The following is a 21,706-nucleotide window of genomic DNA, read 5'->3' as shown; positions in this document are numbered from 1 at the left end:
ATTGAGCTCAAGGCTACTGTGGTGGCCTATGGGAAGTTAATTAGTGGTCTTGTGCCATATTAAGTATATGTGGTGCTGTTGTGGAAGGTCATAGACAGACCTAAGACAGGAGTTTTTGACGACGAAGCTGCTATTATTAATCTGTATTTAAACTCTATAGCTTTGTATGTAATATGTAATATTTTCATGGAGCTCGAATACAAAAATTGATAAATAATAAGAGCAAACAAAAAGACACGAAAACAAGGTCAAACTTACTGACCCGAAAACATAAAGTGTTTACAAAATCTCTTTGTATTATTCAATGACCCGCGGTTTGAGGGAGACTGTTGTTCTCTTCTACACATGCAACAGATAATGTACATTGATAAACTGTTGAACGTGATCTCAGAATTTTTAAGAGATTCTTGTTGGAGGTTTGGAGCTACCAAGGGAGAATGTAACCCGTGAAGCCATGTGTAGGTCTCTTGCTAGGAAAGAGAAAAGAATAAAGAATCTTGTTCCTGCATATTGCTCAACACCCTCACCTTTTTTGACGTACAGGATCATCCAAACGTGATGACGTGATTCAACTTCTGGCTTACGTCCATTTACTAGCCGATGTTATGCATTTGGGAAAGCGCCCTCACAGCCTTGCAGTGATTTTTAATTTCTGAATCACATATTTTGATCAATGCATCTTTTTCAAATTTTATCATTATCTTTTAACTCCGTTTATAAGTTAACAGTCCGCGTCAAAAAGCGGACTGATATCTCTGGCACCGAATCACCGAAGGAAATCCAATCAATAAATTAAAACTTTACTCGATGGCAATTTCATAGTATCTGAGTTATTTATACAGGTGATGTGATTCGCCTGTACAGAAATGAAAATTCATGGGGTCGAACTGATGGTGTGTTGGGTGCTGAATATTAAATGAAAGAAGTGATAGAAGTGTCAGTGAACAAGGAGACACGGCTCCAGCTGTATTGCTTATTATCGCATCCAAACAGCACATGATATTGTAAACACGGTTTGCTTTCTAAAATAAGCGTATTCAGATATACTCCTATGTTCCACATCATTCCTTCAAGCCAATAATATGTATTTTGGCGACTTCAAAATGTACGGTCGTTCCCTATTCGACACCGGGCACCAGAATACGTATCTTGGCCGAAAGGATAGAGTATGCAAAATGTCTTTGCCAATGGGTGGCTGTAAATTTATTTATTTATTTATTTATTGCATCAATAAGATTCACAAAATAAGAAAAGTGAACAAACCTAAAATAACATCAGCAAATTTGAAATACTGATCTTACAATTATGCATATATATAGGTTTTCAATGTGTCGTCCAAATTTAACGGACGAACAATTTTAAGTTATCTTATTTTGATCTCGTGTATCAATCAACGACTTCCTTGGGGTATAGTTAGAAGAGGCCAAAATCTCAGACTGTCAAAGGCAAACGAAAAAATTGTTGTTCAGCATGCATACTAGGACACGAGCAATATCAGTTTTATGACAGAAATCACTCTGTTGTAGAGTGCCTTCAACTGTGAATAAATATCCCTAGGATACTGTTGAATTGTATCAATGATTCTCATAGCAACACAGGGTCTTGCCACAGCATGAAAGGGTGTATTATTCCTGTAATATTACATAGGGCTCTGCCCTTGGTGTCGCGCCAGCTGTTAAGATTAGAAATGTTATTTGTATGGATTCATGATTAGTAATGGTGACGGATAAAATGGAATTATGCCCAGTTTACCCTCTGATGAAAAGTTCACGTTCACGATGTCAGACTCTGCAGGAAAAGATTTTCTCTTTAGTGTGTATAAATATTGGACACAAATTGGCAATTTTAACCATGATAACTACCTATTGTGTATTGTGCCATTATTATCGTTGCATTAGTAACTGTACTGCCCAACTTCCACTTACAGCCGAAAACGAGCGTTCCGCCTACAAACTGGCAATTTTTGCCTCTAGTCATTGACACACAGAGCGCATTTCTAAAATTCAGTCCCATCATTCTGTGTATGTCTTCATTCATATGCACAACAGAAACTAATGGGCGAGGCTTGCCGAGCCCGTTAATTTGGCTTTCCTATCGCCCGCGCCCATAAATAAACGTTAATGGTCAGCGCGGAGTCTGTTATTTCCATTATATTATCAACGAACACTGAAAAACCGTCAAAATTTACGAAAATTGAAACCGTCAAAATGTAAGAAAATTTCCCGTGCGAACGACAAGGGGCCCCCAGAACTTGACAGTGAGTAGTGCGCGCGCTGCAAAAATTTTGCAAATCCGAAGATTTTTTGAAAAAAAGCGTCTAAACTTGGTCGAGAAATGCTCTCATTTATTTTGTGGTTGAATTTTGTACAAATCGCAATTTTCATTTTAGCCGTAAAGTTACAATGTTTACGATATTATTCATATTCACGGGCATGAAAATAAACCATTACTGTGTATTTGTGGGCAGTCACGTGGTTCAGCTCCACCAATCAAAACGCGATGGACAGGGCATTGTAATTTAATATATTATATTGATATGCGTGCGTTAAAACTAGATAGTTCAGTCACTTGTTCAAAATCTATCAAGTTCTTCATACATCGTAAAAGCTATTAATTTGGCTGCACTGCTGGCTACATAGGTGCATTAGTCTTAGCAATATCATGATTTATGGAAAAATTCGCCAGCAACAGGATGCTTTAATAGTCTTTTAGCCGTGTTGTCTAAGTGTGTGAATAATCTTTGTAGGCCCGAGCTAGCACGAGTCACCAAATAAACCGTGAAAAGGGCAACAAGTAAACAACTGATCAGCGTACACGTGTTAGGTCATGGAAATATTGTGAATTTTACTAGCTGTGTTGGAAATGGCACATGGAAAGCATATGACTCTGGTATTTGTCGTACAAAATTTGATGTCTTAATCTGTACAGCTGATGATATCGTTGCAGTGAGGCTACGTACCCTGGCCTGCTGTGTTAAGCTATGTACAAAAAATCAACGTACTGATGTCCTGTAACACGTGAGGCAAATGTTTTGCGGCATAATGGTCACAACATCAACGTGTACCTTGCCAGTTTTATCTCATGGAGCAGACAGGACGCAACTGATAACCAGAACATTGTTTTCTGCGAGACCTGACCCGCAAATATCTCGAACCAGCGTAGCATCAATCATCACCCTATGAAGCAGTCATTGTACTGTAAACAGTTCAAGTAGTGTACGGGGAGTGGGGGACCTTCTCTCACGATTTTGGACCCAAGTGAAGGGTTTAGACGGGATTTGCCATGACACTAAACCTGAGGAGATTTGAAAATTACCTCATTCAGTGTCCCTATATCTTTCGCGGACCAATGCGGTGAGCAGGAAATTTAGCAGATTTGCCCGTTTTGTGACGACTTTCTGGATTAACATTACAAAGTTCACAATACCACCAAATCCCAAACTAAAACTCGAGGGTTGATCGATGAGGTTGATACTGACTGTTGCAAAAGGGGTAATCCTTGCCGTCGAACACGCCACCACAAAATATTGCCCATAATTCATTGCGTCTGGGTTGTGACTTCGTATGATGTGTAGTAAATATTTTGCAATGTTAAAGCTCGTAATAATTCATGATGTGCCAGCAAATTTTGACCAACATGCAAATGTCTGCAAACTGCGGTTATTAGCAAAGGCAATTAATTATTTTTCATAATTACAGTTGATCTGTTTGAAGAAATGGTAATGTTTTGGGCATATTGTGAACCATTACTTTCTATAATTGCGATATCGGAAATGCTTTCTGTTATTTTACTCCTTTGTGAACTTTTCCTTCAAAAACGTAGCCCGTAGGTTCACTCCACAGTGGGTCAAATAATGATCCAGGGCGATATACCCCGTATCCGGAAATGCAAGATCCAGAAGCAGTAACTATGATATCCGGAGCCTAAAGGATTTATTGAAAATTTGACATGCAATTATCCAAGCATAGCTCCTCCTTTGCTATTTACATTCTTGATTTGATAGAAACATTACCTTAGGATGAACGGATACATTTATTAAATCCAAGATACAAATACAAGGATATCCTCCTCAAAAGAGTGTACACTCTTCTGTTACTTCGAGGGTGTTTTTCTTTCAAAATATGTGTATATGTGCAACTAAGGATAGGTTTGCTGGTTATTCTTCTCAATTTTACTGATACTAAAGTTAATGATTTCAGCAACAATAAAAAAGAGTAGACAGCTTCAGTTTTGTATCTAAGGAAGCAGTACCTTTACATAATTTTTTCACAATATTTGTTGGGAATGTCGACTGCAATTTCTTGTTCCACTCCCAAAAGTGTGTTGAAAAGCCGACGATTTATATTGTAAATTCAGCGCCTGTGTACGTGTAATATATAACTCGTTGTTTACATTTGAATTCGAATCCTGGCCAGAACTCACTTCTCAACAATGGCAAATTACACAAGTCATGTACAAGCTGGGCTGATAAGCTGAATGCTTTATTTCTCGCCATGCTTTAGAAAGCAAAACAAGAAACTGTTGTTGACACTAAACACAATAATGCTGACTAATTCATCCCAAGTAACTGCTAATGGCCCTTTTATCACTTGTATTCTGGAGAGTCGCCATGATTAGGTATACTGAAAAGGACACATGGCAACGTGGCCTTCAAGGAAAAACTTGCGTTCTTGTAACAACTAATCGTCAACAGTTCCCTGAGTTCTGGCAATTTGGCTCGTATAATACGTCATTACATCAATTTGTGACAAGCAGAAACGTCAGATTAAGTCACACGAAAGTTTGTTGTCTTAAATTGGGGCACCAGGTACAAGGTCCAGGGTCGGTGGTCTGCAGTGATTGAAGCTGTCCATCTTGAGAAATTCTGGAGGTAACTTGGACTTCTCTTCTTCCGTGAGAGGTACCACGGCTTTCTCATACAGCTCCTCCTTCGCCAAGAAGTAGTCAAAGTATTTTTCACCGGGATTGAAATTGGCCTAAAGAAAAATACAAGAAGTTAAAAGCTTCAATCACCTGAACTTGCCGTTAAAACTGTCATGCACTTATTATGATTTCATACCTCATATCTAGTTCATTTAGCTTTCATGTGTTATAAGTATGAATAGCACAGCGTAGGCATTAGCTCGTGTACGTATGTATGTATGTATGTATGTATGTATGTATGTATGTATCTATGTATCTATGTATCTATGTATCTATCTATCTATCTATCTGTGTCTATGTATTTATGTATCTTTGTATCTATGTATCTATTTTTGTATCTTTGCATCTATGTATCTATGTACGTATCTTTGTATCTATATATCTATGTATAACGCAATGTCTATCTACTTAGAAAAGTATAGACGGCTACAGTTGAAGATAGTAGTATATTTAAATATCAAAGTCCTGAAACATACAAAAAGGCTAAAAATATGAAAATAGTAAACAACACAGAATCAAGAATTAAAGCTCGTATGCCGATCTATTCAAACAAAATTGTATGTAAAATTTCATTTTATTTTTCTCACTCTGGTCAAGGGTGGTCATCTTACTCATTCAATGAATTTGAATGAACTCAATCGATTTTGGTTTGAATGTCCCAAGATATATTGATGCTAAAAACACCTAATCGATGATGAAATCTGGTTAAATGTCTAGGCTTTTTTTCATTTTTACTTCTCTGAAACATCTTTGACAGTACGGCAGCTGCAACAGTTACTGTGGACAAGCGCGAAGTTGTGAATTATTTTGTTAAATTTGTGTTATAATGAATCTGTTCTTAAACAGTCTGCTTTTGCGCTTTACCTGTAAAATGTGGTATCTAAAACTGTCCTCTGAAATGAGAAATCGTTTGAATGGAAGAAAGTGTCACTTGTGATGTGTTTGATGTCGTTTTCATGCACATTTAGTTTGCACTTTTATCAACTTTAACAGTCGCAGAAAGAACTGTCATGAAATTGAATACGTGCCCTTGCTTAATCGTCGTCTGACACTGCACTGCAACTGAACTACTAAAACGCAATTAGATCCACACTTACATATTTGTTGATGAAGTTTTTGAAGCTTTTTCTGTTCCTATCCGTGTTGTCGTACATGAATTCCTTGACGTCGAAACGGAGGACTAACGACTCCGCGGCGCCAATGTCGTCCACGTATTTCCCGTTCCGGTAGTAGGTCAGGATGGGTCTCAAGAAAGCTTGGCACTTGGGATCGTAAGCTTGTGGTCGGTGAGTGAAAAACATCGCTTCCCTCGAATAGTCATCAAACCTTTTTGCAAAGAAAATAAATAAATAAAGTTGTCACGCTCAGCAATGGTATCAATCTGGAACATTTGGCTTAAAACACACCTAAAGGGACAGACAGGGATAGATATTCAGAATCTTAAACTTTACGATTCTTTTCTGATCTACCCTTTGTGCGTGTTCATTTGAAAGCTCTTGGAGAGAGAAAAGTTTTCACCGTCTTAGTTTTCGAAAAATCGTAAATTTGATTTCACTACATAGAGTTAACACAGCGAAGGCGGCCATTTTGAATTTCAAATATCAATAAATCTTAGGTAATTTGTTTCTCTAGTACTAAAATTTGTAACCCCTAACGTTTTGATTTGATGTGAATATGGTTAAAAGTTTCATTGAGTAAAGTTTGAGCAAAGGTTAACGTCTTCCATTTTTGAAGCGCCATCTACTTTTAAAAGCACACAACGAAACGACTAATTTAGTAATACTTCGTGAATTTACTTCATGGTCCATCTGAATGTTATGTTGTTTGATTTCTTAAAAGCGAACCAAAAGGATGGTCTCCTTATTGAGGTGTATAAATCTACAGAACATGGAAATGAAGGGCTCTTACCTATCAAAGGTATACTGCAGACACATAGTAAATGCATGTTTGGCGTTCTTGAACCACTCTTGTTCAAAGATGTACTTCATCGGCAAATCGGCGTAGTAACGGACTTGCTGTTTGGGATCGTCAGGAACTATGACCACGTCTCCCATGAATGTATTCAGCTGATACACAGCAGCGTCGACACTTGCTCGGTCTACGATGAGGGAGAATTACAATGAATACTATGATGGATCATGACAAATTTATAATCAGCATTGATGTAGTACAAGAATTTGACGTAGGAGACTTATTTGCATACGAAATTTGGGTTAATCTTCCGGAAAATAACCCCAGGCTTACTCATCATCGCTTACAAAAAGCACAGAAGATAGCGGTCCAACCATCTTAAACAAGATCGTTTTATGTCCGGATGAGATTTTGGAATTTTTCTATAGCAACCCTAAAGTGCACAGCTTTTAGGGCGTAACAATCGCATCAATTATATTTTCTGCATAAATTTCAGCATGTCACTATAATCTGAAAGCATTTCAGAGACGCGAGAAAAATATCCTATGACCCAGTGAGCTCAGATAGGCCGGCTCGTGTGAGAGAGAGATAGTCTTTCCAAATTATGCGAGGCGATCCGTCTCAGCCCATTGGATCTCAGCACATCGGGACGTGGGATTCTATCGCCTCGTGACGAATGAGAATATGTCTTCTAATTTGAATAGATAATTGCTTTTACTAAGTCTTTCAAGAGGTTCGACACTTTTCAGGTAAAAGTTTGAACTTTGCCAGTCGCTATAAAATTGGGGCTTTATGTGACAGTTCTTCTCAGTTCTCCACATAATTGTCAGCTTTTGTTGTTGTTTTACCATGATCGCACATTTAGAAATGACTTTATGCTCGATTATTGAGGATTTAAGTGCAGCCTCTTCATGGGACAACCTGAGAAAATAGGCATACGAAATAATCGTCTTCTCTTCTTTCCGAGATGACATCCGTATCAGATTTCCAAGCGGCAAGAATCTGAGGCCCCCAATCGCTTTTGTTTAGTTTTTTGTTTTTTGCCAAACACATCTCCTTGCCCCTTTTCTTTGCAGGTCCCCCGCCCATGCTGTCATTCATGTTGCTGAAAAAACATGGTCAAGTGACCTAAGTGATATTGCATTTTATGGCAAAGACAAAGTGTTGGCGACAACTTGTATAACCTTTTTAAAGCTTTAAGCGATGCAAAGTACATGCATTCATCGTGCTTGCCGGCTTACCGATCAAATAGTCAGCTATATGAGGTGCAGTCACGTGGTAGCAATTTCGCCGGATAAGGAATGTTGTGATGTCTTTCCTCCATCATGTGATGCATAGTTGGTATGTTGTATCTGAAACCGTGGATGAATCCAGACGCTGCTTGACGATCATTTGCCTGCATGGAAGTTCCCATGAAGAAGAGTTTTGGACGTTGTCAGATTCCCAGTTGGTTTTCAACAGGGATATATACCTCTTTTCTTTGTCGCTGAAAAACAATAAACACGCAATTACCAACCAGGTAAACAAAAATGAAGCACTGAATCGCCCAGTTTTCAGGTAAAAACCTACGTGCCAGGCGCAAACACCGAGCAGTGAGGGCAGTCAAGGAAGTCTACACCGCTCGATAACTTGACAAATATGGTTGTTATTTACCACAGTTACATCAAGCAAACATGATTTTTTAGAAAGGACACATTCAAAGCAGGAAATGAAAGCGCTAAAGGGAAATAGAATCAGGATTATGAGGGACAAGTCATTGACAATGACATGGTCCCCACTTGTAATAGGAGTATTAGTCTTTAGGGGCAGGGAAATGAGGTCATTAAGAAGTATCACTGGAGTGTATATGTTGAGATCAACGGCCAAATAGGTCTATGTCGTTGTTCCCAATTTGAAACACATGAGGCATGTCTAAGTTATGGTTCTAACTCGGGAAAAAGATCAGACCTCTAGCTGTATTGGCCAGCCAAGAAATACATATGTCGCATAATAAATGAGGTACAAGATGTGACATCTTAAGGTCTAATATCCTATCAAAATTGGAGGGTATAGAACTTGTGTTACTGAGTTATGCATATATATGTATAATCAAGGTCAAAGGTCATCGAGGTTATGTGACATTTTGAAAAAATTGTAATGCTAATTAATCCCTATATGCCAAGAATCAGACCTCTAGCTCTATTCGCTTGCCCAGAATTAGATGTGTGCATAATTAATGAGGTAAAGCGTGTGTTGTCATAAGGTCTCCCATCCTACTAAATATAAAGGACATAGAACTTGTGGTTACTTATTTATTGACATAAACGTATATTTTAGGTAAAAGGTCATCGAGGTCACATGACATTTGGTCCTATAGTTATCCCTATATTCCAAAAATCAGACATCAAGCTCCATTGGCTTGTTCAGAATTAGATATACGCATAATTAATGAGGTACAGTATGTGGCGTCATAAGGTCTCCAATCATACCATACACGAAGGGTGAAGCACTTGTGGTTACTGAGTTATGGACAAATATGTATATTTGAGGTCAAAGGTCACCGAGGTCACGTGACATTTGTTAAAAAAATTGTATTGCTAAGTCATCCCTTTATACCAAAAATCAGACCTCTAGCTCTATTGGCTCGCTAAAAATGAGATATGCACATAATTAATGAGGTACAATATGTGGCGTCATAAGGTGTCCCATCATACCATATATGAAGGGTGTAGCACTTGTGGTTACTGAGTTATGGACAAATATGTATATTTGAGGTCAAAGGTCGCCGAGGTCACGTGACATTTTGTCAAAATATCTTAGATATCTGCGTGAACGGATGGACTCACGGATGGACTCACGGACGGACATGACCCAATCTATAAGCCCCCTGGACTTCATCCGTGGGGACTAAAAACTGTGTCACTGCATCCTTTTTGCAATATGAATACGATGAGAAACTAAATTTTTATTTTTCTTGGCCTTATACATGGGAGTCTATGGAAACTGCCTTATACATAGGAGTCTATGGAGGTGTAAACTAAAAAGTCCTCTAACACGGCCAAATTTGATCGCATTGTCAAACAAATCGACGTGCATCTGTATGGGGTAGGGTACTATCCTTGTGCAAAGTTTGAAAGAAATTGACCTGGGCATGTCTGAGATATCTGCGTGAACGGACGGACGGACGCACGGACGGACGGACGCACGGACATGACAAAACCTATAAGTCCCCCCGGACGGTGTCCGTAGGGACTAAAAATGACGACTGTTTTAAAATACTGTTAGTGTAGGAATGGGCGTGTCGTGTGACTTAAAAAACGTGGGCAAACTTTTCGGAAGACAAGAGAATGTAAATATGTTAGATTTTTATATTTTAATGATGTAATAAAATTAAAGAAAATGAAATATAGATTTACATTTTGGTTGTCAAAATTAAATATTACTGCTAATATCTCTGCTTCAAAGAAGTGAACAGCGATGCAGATGTGTCTTCCTCGGTCAAAATGTTAAAAAGTTATGTTTGTCTATGACAGTACTGCATGTAAGAAAGAAGGGAACGATTTTCCAGTGTTATATCTTATTACTGTACTTCGCTGCAACTTGTCTTGGTTTATGATACAATTGTGCAACATGTCAGTCTTTCTGACATGAAATAGCTAATTTTGACTTTGAGCGGAAATGCAAATGCGCTTTTTGTTATAGAACAGATACAGAAAGGCAAACGAAGCGGGAAATTTTTAAATCGCTGAACGAGAGCCAGAGCTATCAGCTTTCTCTTTTCGATAAAAATATATTTTAAATATACAGTCGAATAACATATCGACAAACCTCATGATAAAATTACTCTAAATTCGCTTTCTGGCTGCCCCTTGATGTTATATTTGTTATGGTACTGGCATTCGAAAACTTTACGACTAACCGTGGACCTCGGAAAATACAAGGACTTACCCGGCTTGCAATTGTCAGCGAAAAATGTGGTGTCCACGTAGTTCCGATCTGTACAGGAAATGACGTAATCGTATGGGTGAGCATTCAGGAAGTAGCCTGGCTCTTTCCAGTGCAGGACCAAGTCCCTGAAGTGACGCTCCGTTTTACTTTTATCGGGAGCAAACTTTTTGAGTTTAGTGGCCTCCATTGCAAAGTACGAGTAGAGAGACTTCAAGTCATACATGTCGAAAACATTGCTGTTGATGGCACGTACATCGCCTGTAAATCGGACAAAAAACAGAGAAGGTCAGAGGTTGACAATACGCGAAAATCTTATAGGCATATGCATGTCAATGTAAGGTGATGGATTCTGAAAGAAAAATGATAAGAAACATGCTGAACTCCAAACATAAAAGTTGAAATGATGGCGTTGCTGAGATAACATTGAAATGCCTGTTTACTCGCCGCCAAAGTATTTACTATAGTACAAAATAAATAAGCTTGGTTTACCGGACGTGACAAACCGACAGAGATGACGTCAGGTATTTTCTTAAGGTAGTATGCGCCTCAAAGTGAAAGACTTGCACTTTTGCTCAAACTTTCCTCAAGGAATATTTCAACCATTCTCTTTCAAAACCTAGAATAAAAAATCGAGGATAAACGTGCAAATTTTGGTACTGAAAAACAAATCACCAGGGATAGCAATGTTTGAAATTCAAAATGGCCTTCATCCCTGTGTTAGCTCTATGGATAAAAATAAAAGTTTCGATTTCGAAAAACTAAGATGGTAAAAATGTTGCTTACACAAGACCTTTAAATAGAATCTCAACAAGTGGTGGATCAGGAAAGAATTGGAAAAATTTGAGAGTCCAAATATCTGTCCCCGAGGCGCGTTCTACCTTAATATTATGCAGTAGTTTTATCATTGTCATGGTTTTCTGATGGACGTATCAAAAAGAGAATTTCTCTTAACAGATGAATGGCTATTGGTGGCGCAGAACTGCATACATTTACAGTTGATAACATTCGTCAGACCATAAGATGCCTATCGGAAGGCTTTATGTCCCTTCCCTTTGATCATATAAATCAAACAACATCTTAACATACGGGGGATTGCCAAAATTATACACATACAAAACTTGGCCAACTTTGACAAGTTGATGCTTTGGAGGAAAGTGAAGATGTCAGTAACTTTTATCTGTCATTTAGATGGACAAGACTAGCACTGCATTCCTTCAAGTCCCAGGAAAATGTGTGGATTAGCTTTCGGACAAAAATCGTCACACAAATAAAGCTGAATGGACCGATGATATGAACAGGTATTGAAGAGCCTTGAGTGTGCCGAGGCTTGGACGCGAATTTGAACCAAAACTTGTTTGCGTGGCGATCTCGATAAACAAAGCCGAATAAAAGTCAAAACCAGCATTTGCCTATTAATTTATACCAATTGGATAGCTGCCAATGCCTCGAAGCCGATAGCAATACTATCGACATACGGTGTTCTTGAATGAGGATGTACTCTCATGTACTCTGGGGATCGTTTACAATTTCAGATTCTTTGCTTTTTTGGCTTCTAAATTTTACAGTGATTTCAACAAATCCAACGAAGGAACACGAGCACGAGAACTACAGTATGAGGCTTCGCAAGGACAATAGCTTGAACACTTTCTACTTTGCGTCCATGAAATATACTATTATCCATAATATCAACAGCGAAAATATACTATTATCCATAATATCAATATAATCTAACAGGTTGACATCAAATTTCCTTCAGTTCTGTGAGACACAATTTAAACTTTCGTAGGATTTGTAAACGAATGGTCCGTTTTGTTCGTGCAATATCCTGTTCGAAAGTAATATCTTTGTAAGCAGATCGGAAGTATTCTTTTAGTATGAGTTGGCGGGAAAAGAAGTCGGGAAGTTTGAAACAGGGCAACATGGAGAGGCTTAAGTACAAGGAGGCCGCTGTCGAGTGTTTACATTTTGAAGGGCAAATTGTTTGGCAAATAGATGACAGTTGGGCCTCTTGGTAAGAATAAGACATCGAGATTCTTTTAAGTTGATAGAGAGGAACCAAGTGTATTCTTTGGTGGGAATGGTGCGAAGAGAATATTTACTTTAATTGGAGCGAGGGAAATGCTCAGATCATTAAGGAATTACGCACATTTACCCTCAAATGCAAGGTTTGTTCAAAATACGTTACAACAGAATATTGACATGGACAACACTCTCGTTACATAGAATGCCTTGTTTGGTCCCCTAGTAAACTTTCAGTTGGCTGGCAACTTTGGTGTCGGGAAAGCTCTGTTTGTCTAACATGCCACAGTCGCTTCAGGTGTAGGAAGAGGATCTACGCGTTGTTTCCTTTGTACTGTTTCATTTTTACCTACAGGCGCTTGTGGGCTTGGTTGCCTGCTTAATCGATCGATTGTCTGCTCGATCGATCGATCGCCAACTCTTTGCTCCACTCTCCACAGCGACCAAAATCAAGGACTACGCTATCGATAGATCGAGCAGACAGTCGATCGATCAAGCAGACCACCCAGCACACTGGCGCGCATGTCATAGTTGCTGTCTCATCCTGCAAAGCACATTACTGACATTCGCACAATGACCGACCAGACATTCGACACCATCAATCAAAACAACGATTATTTCATATGGAAGCGCATAGATCTGGTGCCACAATTGATTGTGCACAGATTATCCTTTCTTGATGATATCAACTACAAGACGCAAACACACATAGGCTAACTCATGCTTTTTAAAGGTATAATGTACCTAGGGGATAAATAATTGGGCTCTTCAACTGTTGCGATAATTTCTGATCTACCACTTGTGTGGCTCATTTTAAAGCTCCTGGTGAAAGAAAAAGATTGTCTTATTTTGCGTGATCGAAACTTTTATTTTTCTTCATAGAGTTAACACAAGTATCTCGGCCATTTTGAATTCAAAGTATCGGTAAATCTTTAGTAATTTGCTTCTTCAGTATCAAAATTTGCACCGTAACATCCGATTTTCATTCTTGATGTTGAAGGAGAATGGCTGAAAGATTTCTTGAGGAATGTTTGAGTAAATGTTTAAGTTTTTCACTGTTTGAGGCGCATACTACCTTAATGTACTTTTCCGAAGTTGTTAGGGAGCAATAGCGTGATCTAAATTGAATTTCACAGCAAACTTAGACAGGCATTAGAAAATATATAGTATATATAGTTAACATAATACCTGTCGTGAAAAACATCAACCTTGTTTGTTGTTCAATGAAATTTGGAACAAAAAAAGCGTTGTAACAAGCTTAATTGAACCCCTGACAAGCGAGGTTATGCATGTGACTGGAATCTGATTTCAACTACGGTATTGTCGAAATACTAGCTCTCGACCCAGCCTTATACCGTGTCACCACTTTGGTACAGTCACGGACAGAGACGCGACCTAAAACCTAACCGAACGCAAACTTTGCTTGTCGTGAACCATTTTCAGGACAGAAATGCTACAAAAGGCCAAAGTACGACTGTTCCTACTTTGATCGATCGTCATTAAACAGTGCTCAAAGTGACACAAGATAAACAACGAACACGGGTCAATCCTCCGATACCAGCTTTTGACTGGGTTAGTTTCCGCTGTTTCCGTTAAGAAGATGATTAAAAAGTAAGAAAAGGTCTATATATTGTTATCTGAACGGCGTCACCATTTTTCATCCAACATTTCGTACATGAGTCACAGAGAAATAATTTATTGTGTCTGATTGACAAGTTCGGATTATGATAGCAAATCTTCTGTAGAATTAACTTACATAAATTTGAATGGAAACCTGTTCACTCACCGACAAAATGTGTGTTCCACGCAAGTTTGAGATTTCTGCCTCCAAACATATGGATGAAAGCAGCATACGGGGAAAGGTAATCGGCAACTTCGAAGGCGCTATTTCCTCGACCCAGAATGGCAACCAGTTTGCCCTCGTATTTCTTCGCGTCCAGGTCGTGGCTGGCGTAGGTGTCGGCCAGTTCGATACCGGGAATGTCCGGGAGATGTTCGGACACTGCGCCGGTCGCCATGATCAAAACCCGGCAGCTGTATTCGTCACCATCATTTGTCTTCAAGTAAAACAGCCCCTTGAGAGCGCCAGGTCGATCTTCTTTCCTAATGTTGACCACGCGCGTGCTGTATCTGATTTTGATGTCGAGTTTGTCGGCGTAGTCGTTCAAGTACCTGACAAGGTCATCTGCCTGTGGGTACAGCTCCTTGGAGTACTTTGGAAAAAGGAGAGTGCGGTCATCCGACAGTAGAGAGTTCCAGTCGTGTCTCATGTTGTACTCGAAGTCTGGGAAGGGATTGAATCTCTTGTTGATGGAAATAAGGACGCGATGGCGGGGCTGGTGAGTGAAGAATGTCCCGCTCTGCCCTGCTGCCTCCAGGATGACATAGTCTCGCTTGGCTGTGTTCATAAAATGGCCCATCTGGAGACCGGCCGGGCCGGCCCCGATGATAACTGTTTCGTGGTGGACTGCAAAAAAAAGGAAAAAAGTCCCTAAGTGTTATAGCATATGTTCGTTGATTGTATACAAAGATTTGTAAATGTGACTTACAACTATATTAAACTATAGAATCTGATATTCGATAATGTTTTCCTCCGAAACGCTATCGGTCCGGTGAGCGAACACGGTATGTAACGACTGAAAACATACAGGCGCGCGATTGCCATCCATCGACCCATGGGAGAATCACAGTGACGACAATTGGCTTAGCAACTACAAAAATGTCCTGGGAACGCGAAATTTACTTAAACGACCAGTAGCTGGATCTTTTGATGTTTTCCCCACTATTTTCGTTTTAAACGTCAAATACATTTAGACCACGCTAAAGAATGTAGAGACACAGTATTCAGCTTGTCAACTCAGCCTGTACATGTGCGTAGACTGCATTGTTATGGTTGGCAAGTGAATTTTGGTCAAGACTAGCATTAAAATAGAAGACACAATAATAACACTTATAGACAATGTGTTTCAACCTAAATTGTGGGAGTTTTAACGTCCTTTGGGGAGTAGAGCAAGAACTCAAAATTGACGAACAAAATAAGAATAGAGAAAAATCATCAAAGCCTTGCACCTTTATCTGAAATATAGTAAGTTACTAAAAGTTATACCCACACTAATTAATACCTCCGAAGGATTTTCACTAACCCACACTTTGAATTAAAGGTCGATAAGTCTGCAGTTTCGTTCAAATCTGAACACAATTTCAGCAAAAATCTCTGAAGTCATAGAACATTTCCAGAAAACCATGCCTTTCCATTATTCACCTACTAGTGTCTACTAGTGTCTAAAACTATTTTGAATACTGTCTCAATAACTGCACGTTCGAACATTGCACTTCAATCAATTGGTCTTATTGAATCGAATGTAACAAAAATAGATCCAAACCGATCATATTTTCTGAAGACATGTCAATTAAAACAGAGTTTTTCTTTTGGTTCCTAGTATCTATACAAAAGGATATAAGTTCGGCGCAGTGGCTCCAAAATGTGGCAAAAGTGTGCGACGCCAGCTCGTATAAGCATACATTGCAGCAGTCTTATGCGAAACTTACCTAGCATTTCATAAAAATCCGAGATGAGACTCAGTCAGCGATGGATTCACACAACTACGTTGCCGAGAATAAATGAACGTTTGTTGTGCCAGGGATCGCGGCCAGACGTGATCTTTAAATAGATGTGGTTGAACGCTGATAAGGTAGAAGCACGTGCAAACGAAGAGGGCTTGGTAGCATGGCAAGATTTCAATTAGAAAAGTTTAGGTACGAGTACTCGAACTGAACTGGTTTTAGGTATACAAATATTTGGTTTACATATGCCAGTTTTCAGACAACAGTAAAATATACAGGTTATTGTGACATGATGAATATTTTGGTGAAAAAGGTTATCTAAAAAATCTGAAGTAGTCTGCTCAGCTACATGGCTCGTCTTTTACAGCAATACGCGCTTCAAAATGGGAAGTCTTAGGGTATGGTATAAGCCTCGAAAGTGAAAGACTTAAAATTTTGCTCAAACTTTCCTAAATGAATCTCTCAAACATACTCTTTCTAAATCAAGAAGAAAGAAATCAAGGTCACCGTGATTTAACGATAAGCTTATTTGAAATTCAAAATGGCCGCCATTCCCATGTTAGCTCTATGGAACAAAATCGATTTTCGAAAAACTAACACGGTTAATTTTTTCTTACTCCAAGAGTTTTAAAATGAGCCCAAACAAGTGATAGATCAGAAAAGAATTGTAAATTTTTGAGTCTGTCCCGAGGCGCGTGCTACCTAAAATTCGCTCAAAAAATACCAACCAATATCTTTCATAAGCAAAAGAAATCAGGGTCCTAGTGCAAACTTTAGGATTTGAGAAAGAAGTTATCTAAAATTTAACGATATTTAAAATAAAAAATGGCAGCCATACTATAGATTTCGCCAAAAATCGGCGATTGATTAATTTACGCAACAGGCTTTCAATTCTGTGCAAACAAACAGCCAGCCAAAAGAATGTTGTAAAATAGAGAGTCCGCATATCTGTAGACACATTCTACCTTAAGGTAGTATGCGCCTCAAAAGTGAAAAACTGTTTGCTCAAACTTCCCTCAAAGAAACTTAAACTTACAAATCGACGTGCAAATTGTGGTACAGGAAGAACTTATTACCTTAAGGTGGCCTTGCGCATAAGGCAAGGTATTTTGCTCAAAATCACTTTTCCCGCAAAGAGTCATTCAATTTTCATTGATTTGTTAACCTAAGGTTAAAATATTGACCAGCAGTCGAATGTTTGGTGAGAAAGAAGTGAGTGTAACTTTTGTTTTCAATTATCGTCTTTCAATACTATGTAAGAAAGAGACGATCTTGTTCGGCATTAAAGTCCCTGTGTTATGAATAAGAGTCATTTCAATTTTGTCTGTCATGGCTTTTATCCCCGTTTTTGAGTGTCAGTCTTCCAATCCCTGATATTTAAGAATGAGAACAGATAACTCAAATCAATTTTTCTTCATATACTCTAGCTTAAAATATAAATTTCAAAATTGAGTTGAACTAATTTTATTATTAATACAAAAACTGAGGTTTTCTACCCCATTTCCTTCATCTTTCAAGTAAACTATTGCTACCATTATAAACTTTGGATTCTCCGCTTTTTGAAAAAGGTAGCATAAGCGGGTTTTCATGTGACCTTTAATAAGAATATTGCTTTCAAACACTATGTTGGTTAAAGTGAAATGCCATCAGAGATTGGAAATTGAAAATGGCCGCCACCCGTGTTTTGACTCTATGGAACAAAGTGAATTTTCTTATTTTCACGATAATAAGACGTTTAAAGTTTTATTCATTCTGACAGCTTGAAAAGGAGCGCATTTATTAATGCTGGTTTCAACTTCAGATCGGCAGATCAGAATTGTTTGTAAAACTAAAGATTCAGAACATTTATCATAAAGGTGCATTCGCCTTAATCAATAGGCATTCAGTTTGCACATTTTACGCTCCGTCGATAACGTCTGGTGACACCTACAGTGCAGTGGGTTATACAAAGAAGCATAATTGCAAAAACATATTTAAAATAAACTCTTGAGCTCGCGTGACTTCATTCTCCAAAACAGCCTCTCTTTAAGGTCTTGATAGAAGAAAAGGTTCTGGTATGTTAGAACTTTAGTAATAAATTATGGATTGTCATGTCGAAAGATAACCAGAGTTAGACAGACAATAGGAGTTTCGAAGATATCTCCCAAATCGGACATAGCACGTGATGGAAATGTTATGGAAGGTGTGACATGAAAAGACAAGGACAATTTTTTTAAAGTTTTTTGATCCTAATAATCCTAATTTGGGGACAAGTCCGACACCCAAATCAATTCAATACACAGGGGAAATAATCTCCGAAAAATCATAAAAGGAGAAATGCACATTTACGATTTAAAGTTTGCGAGCGGCAACTTTCATTAAAGCATCTTGGATTACTGTCATCAAGTTTTCGCATCAAAGAGTGGACTGCCTGTCTTTGTTCCAACAGAGAAATGCATTTCAATAGTGATATATATGACATTGAGAGGATTTGATCGCCGATTTTTTCTTAGACGAGTAGGTACAGCAGCTTTTGATATCCACTCGGAAAGAGCTTAATTTAAATTTAACGCGATCTGATGGCGAATATGGCGAATGTACATGCCGTGAGTATAGACAGCCACATGACCGGCTCTGTGCAATGTTGACGTGTGTTTTACACAAAAGACAGTATTTAATTGTATTTTTCAAGATACTGAAGCTATGACTCAGGGAGCAACAAAACAATTCTATGATTTGAAGATTCTCCTTATACACCCACTAGTTTTCCACTCTCCTAACAAAAATAGTCTTCCATGGCACCCTTACCAATCGCAAAGAAACAAACACCATTGCCGGCAGCTTTTTGTAATGAAAATCAGTGACAAAAGTACTGGAAAAACGATTGCCCGTTTCGTAGAAATAAATGCCGTGAAGTGTTCTACCATTTCAGGTTTGAGCTTTCTGTAGGGCACCTTTTTACTCTCTGTTACCCAATGATATACAGGTGCGCCAAACCCTATTGCAATTCACCAAAGTCATCTCTTCAAAGGGTTGTAAGAAAGTTCCTCCTTTTCTGTAGCACCCTCTTTAAAAAGTTACTGTGTGGACAAACACGGTGCAAAGTTGTGATCGATGTATTCTATTCCAGATTAGAGGTCCGTGGCCTTTACGGCGCATGTGGCAATAACTTACTTTGCATTTCCAAAGCCCTGCCTACTCACTTAGCACCGCATCTAAACCATGAAATTAATGATCGCTTATTTGTCTTTCATAAAAAATTTTAGCAGGTAACCGCCGGTGATTGCCGTCATTCGCGGCAACAATGATCGTTCAATCAGTTTTGGGAGGGTAGGGGTTATGTGTATGTTATACAACCTCTTGCAAGAAAGCTATAATTCATGTCCTGAACCAAGTGCAAAGTGTAAACTGAAGGCGGCTGTATTTATTTCAACAGTACATCAACACTGTCATTCAAGACACTCTTTAAGGCGTGCTTAACTCAATACACTGATATGATACCATATCCTATTTGCCAGAAATAAATTGTGACTAGTACTTGTTCGAAGTTTATGTCCGAACTAGGCTTTTCGACGAGTTACAAGATCAATCAAGCACATTTCTTGTCCACTAACATCCGAATACAAGTCTCTATGGTGGAAATGAGAAGACAATTTCGATGTTCATGGGAGAAAAAGTGACCGGATTTGTAAACTGCCATAATCTGGCTTGCCTTTGTTCATGCACAGGCCTATTCAGGTAATTTCCTGATAGGATTCGAACTACAGATTCACCTGGTGAAAAGAATTTAGCGAATTGCCAATACCATGCAATGTGCACAATGTACAGTTGTCTTTTATACGGTTGACAGGTTATTTCTAGTCTAGGCTAGAAGTTAGTAAGCAAAAGCACCATGCAAGTTGAAAACCAGGGATTTCGATCGATAATGACAGTAGTGAAATTAAGTTAATTTTTACAGGATAAAAATAGCGGAAAACACCCCAAACGTTACAATGAAGGCACAGAATATAACATTTGGCCCGTTTTATGATGACATTCCCCGAAAACTTTTGAACATTTCGAATGGGATTTGTTTTTAAATTTTAATGGGTCTCTACGAAATCTTAGGTCTGGCCTGACATCATCCCAGTCCTCACCACACTGTTTATTGGGCCAACCATGAGTATTGTTGTGCTGTGGTTTTCAAGTTTGGGGCACTGATTTACAGACAGACAGACTGACACACTTCAATATTTTACACAGACAGGCAGGCAGACAGACAGACACATACGTGCGTGCGTGCGTGCATACATGCATACATACATACATACATACATACATACATACATACATACATACATACATACATACATACATACATACATACATACATGCATGCATGCATGCATGCATGCATACATACATACATACATACATACATACATGCAACATACACGCACGCACTCACACGCACGTGACGCACGCACACACACATACATACATACATACATACATACATACATACATACATACATACATACATACATACATACATACATACATACATACATACATACATACATACATATACATACATACATACATACATACATACATACATACATACATACATATATACATACATACAATACCTACTAATATTGCGCGAGTACAGACACGAATTTTTAAGTTACAGGTATGAATCTTGGGTTTTGTTAAAAGTCTGTTTTCCTACGACCTTAGCATAATATCGTAAGACATAGGAAAGTTTTTAAAGTCCAACGATCAACATGACATGAGCTACTTTTGCCACTTTGGCCATTTTGAGCTCCAGCCTCGCGTATTGCGTCCATAACCTTCACTTTTTTGTAAACAGCGCTTTGCGTGGTAGTTGAGTTAAACATGTTCTGCTCCCCTAGGTAGGTACTTTAAGTCCATCGCTCAGGTTAAGTCAGGAGTAAGCTTATGGTTGTTTTGAGGGAGGATCGGATACAGGCCCAAATGAGAACACCCTTGGCTGGCGAATTTGCCGTAAGACTGACTTCGAATTCCGTCCGAAGACTGTCTACGTGTTTGTGTGCAGTTTTAGCTCACATGTTCACACACGTGAGCTAATGTCCCAGTGATGTCTGTCTGTCTGTCTGTGTGCTTGATATCTCAAAAAAGGCTCATCAGATCAGGATCAAATCTAATGCAGAGATTCAGTTTGCAAATGGGAAGAACTATACACTTAGAACGAATGCACACAATTTGGTGAGATTTGCTACAAATGTTGATCACATCAAGATATATCAGCTGTGAAAGTTATCAAGGAATGACATGAAAGATAAATGCTAATTTGCATATGTAATAAAATTTCCTAATTAGGAATATATATCTGAATTTACTCGATCAAATTGACGAC

At 38.6% G+C, this 21,706-nt stretch overlaps 2 protein-coding genes across 2 annotated transcripts in view; both read right to left on the bottom strand.

Annotated features, from left to right (window-relative positions):
- Positions 1–3,430: 3,430 nt before the first annotated feature.
- Positions 3,431–21,706, bottom strand: part of LOC139129999 (FAD-dependent oxidoreductase domain-containing protein 2-like) — a 126,870-nt gene continuing 108,594 nt past the window's right edge. The window contains exons 5-7 of the mRNA XM_070695715.1: positions 6,832–7,021; positions 6,021–6,249; positions 3,431–4,976 (exon numbers count right to left, since the gene is read on the bottom strand). Coding sequence (XP_070551816.1) covers positions 4,791–4,976; positions 6,021–6,249; positions 6,832–7,021 — 605 coding nt within the window. The 3' untranslated portion in view covers positions 3,431–4,790. The remainder of the gene's footprint in view (positions 4,977–6,020; positions 6,250–6,831; positions 7,022–21,706) is intronic.
- LOC139130255 (FAD-dependent oxidoreductase domain-containing protein 2-like) lies at positions 10,338–16,336 on the bottom strand. The gene is made up of 4 exons (XM_070696006.1): positions 16,330–16,336; positions 14,567–15,247; positions 10,762–11,019; positions 10,338–10,348 (listed from the first exon to the last, which is right to left on the bottom strand). The coding sequence occupies exons 1-4, from the start codon at positions 16,334–16,336 to the stop codon at positions 10,338–10,340; spliced, it is 957 nt and encodes a 318-aa protein (XP_070552107.1).

The sequence above is a fragment of the Ptychodera flava genome, chromosome 3, assembly GCF_041260155.1.
Source record: "Ptychodera flava strain L36383 chromosome 3, AS_Pfla_20210202, whole genome shotgun sequence".
Lineage (NCBI taxonomy): Eukaryota > Metazoa > Hemichordata > Enteropneusta > Ptychoderidae > Ptychodera > Ptychodera flava.
Note: the sequence above shows the minus strand (reverse complement) of the source record. Positions and strands in the feature narration are given on the sequence as shown.

Bases quoted from the DNA above. Each gene is read 5' to 3' on its own strand.
- LOC139130255 (XM_070696006.1), bottom strand. The intron at 11,020-14,566 runs GTGAGTGAACAG...TCCGATTTACAG, and splicing joins GTGGAACACACATTTTGTCG to GCGATGTACGTGCCATCAAC.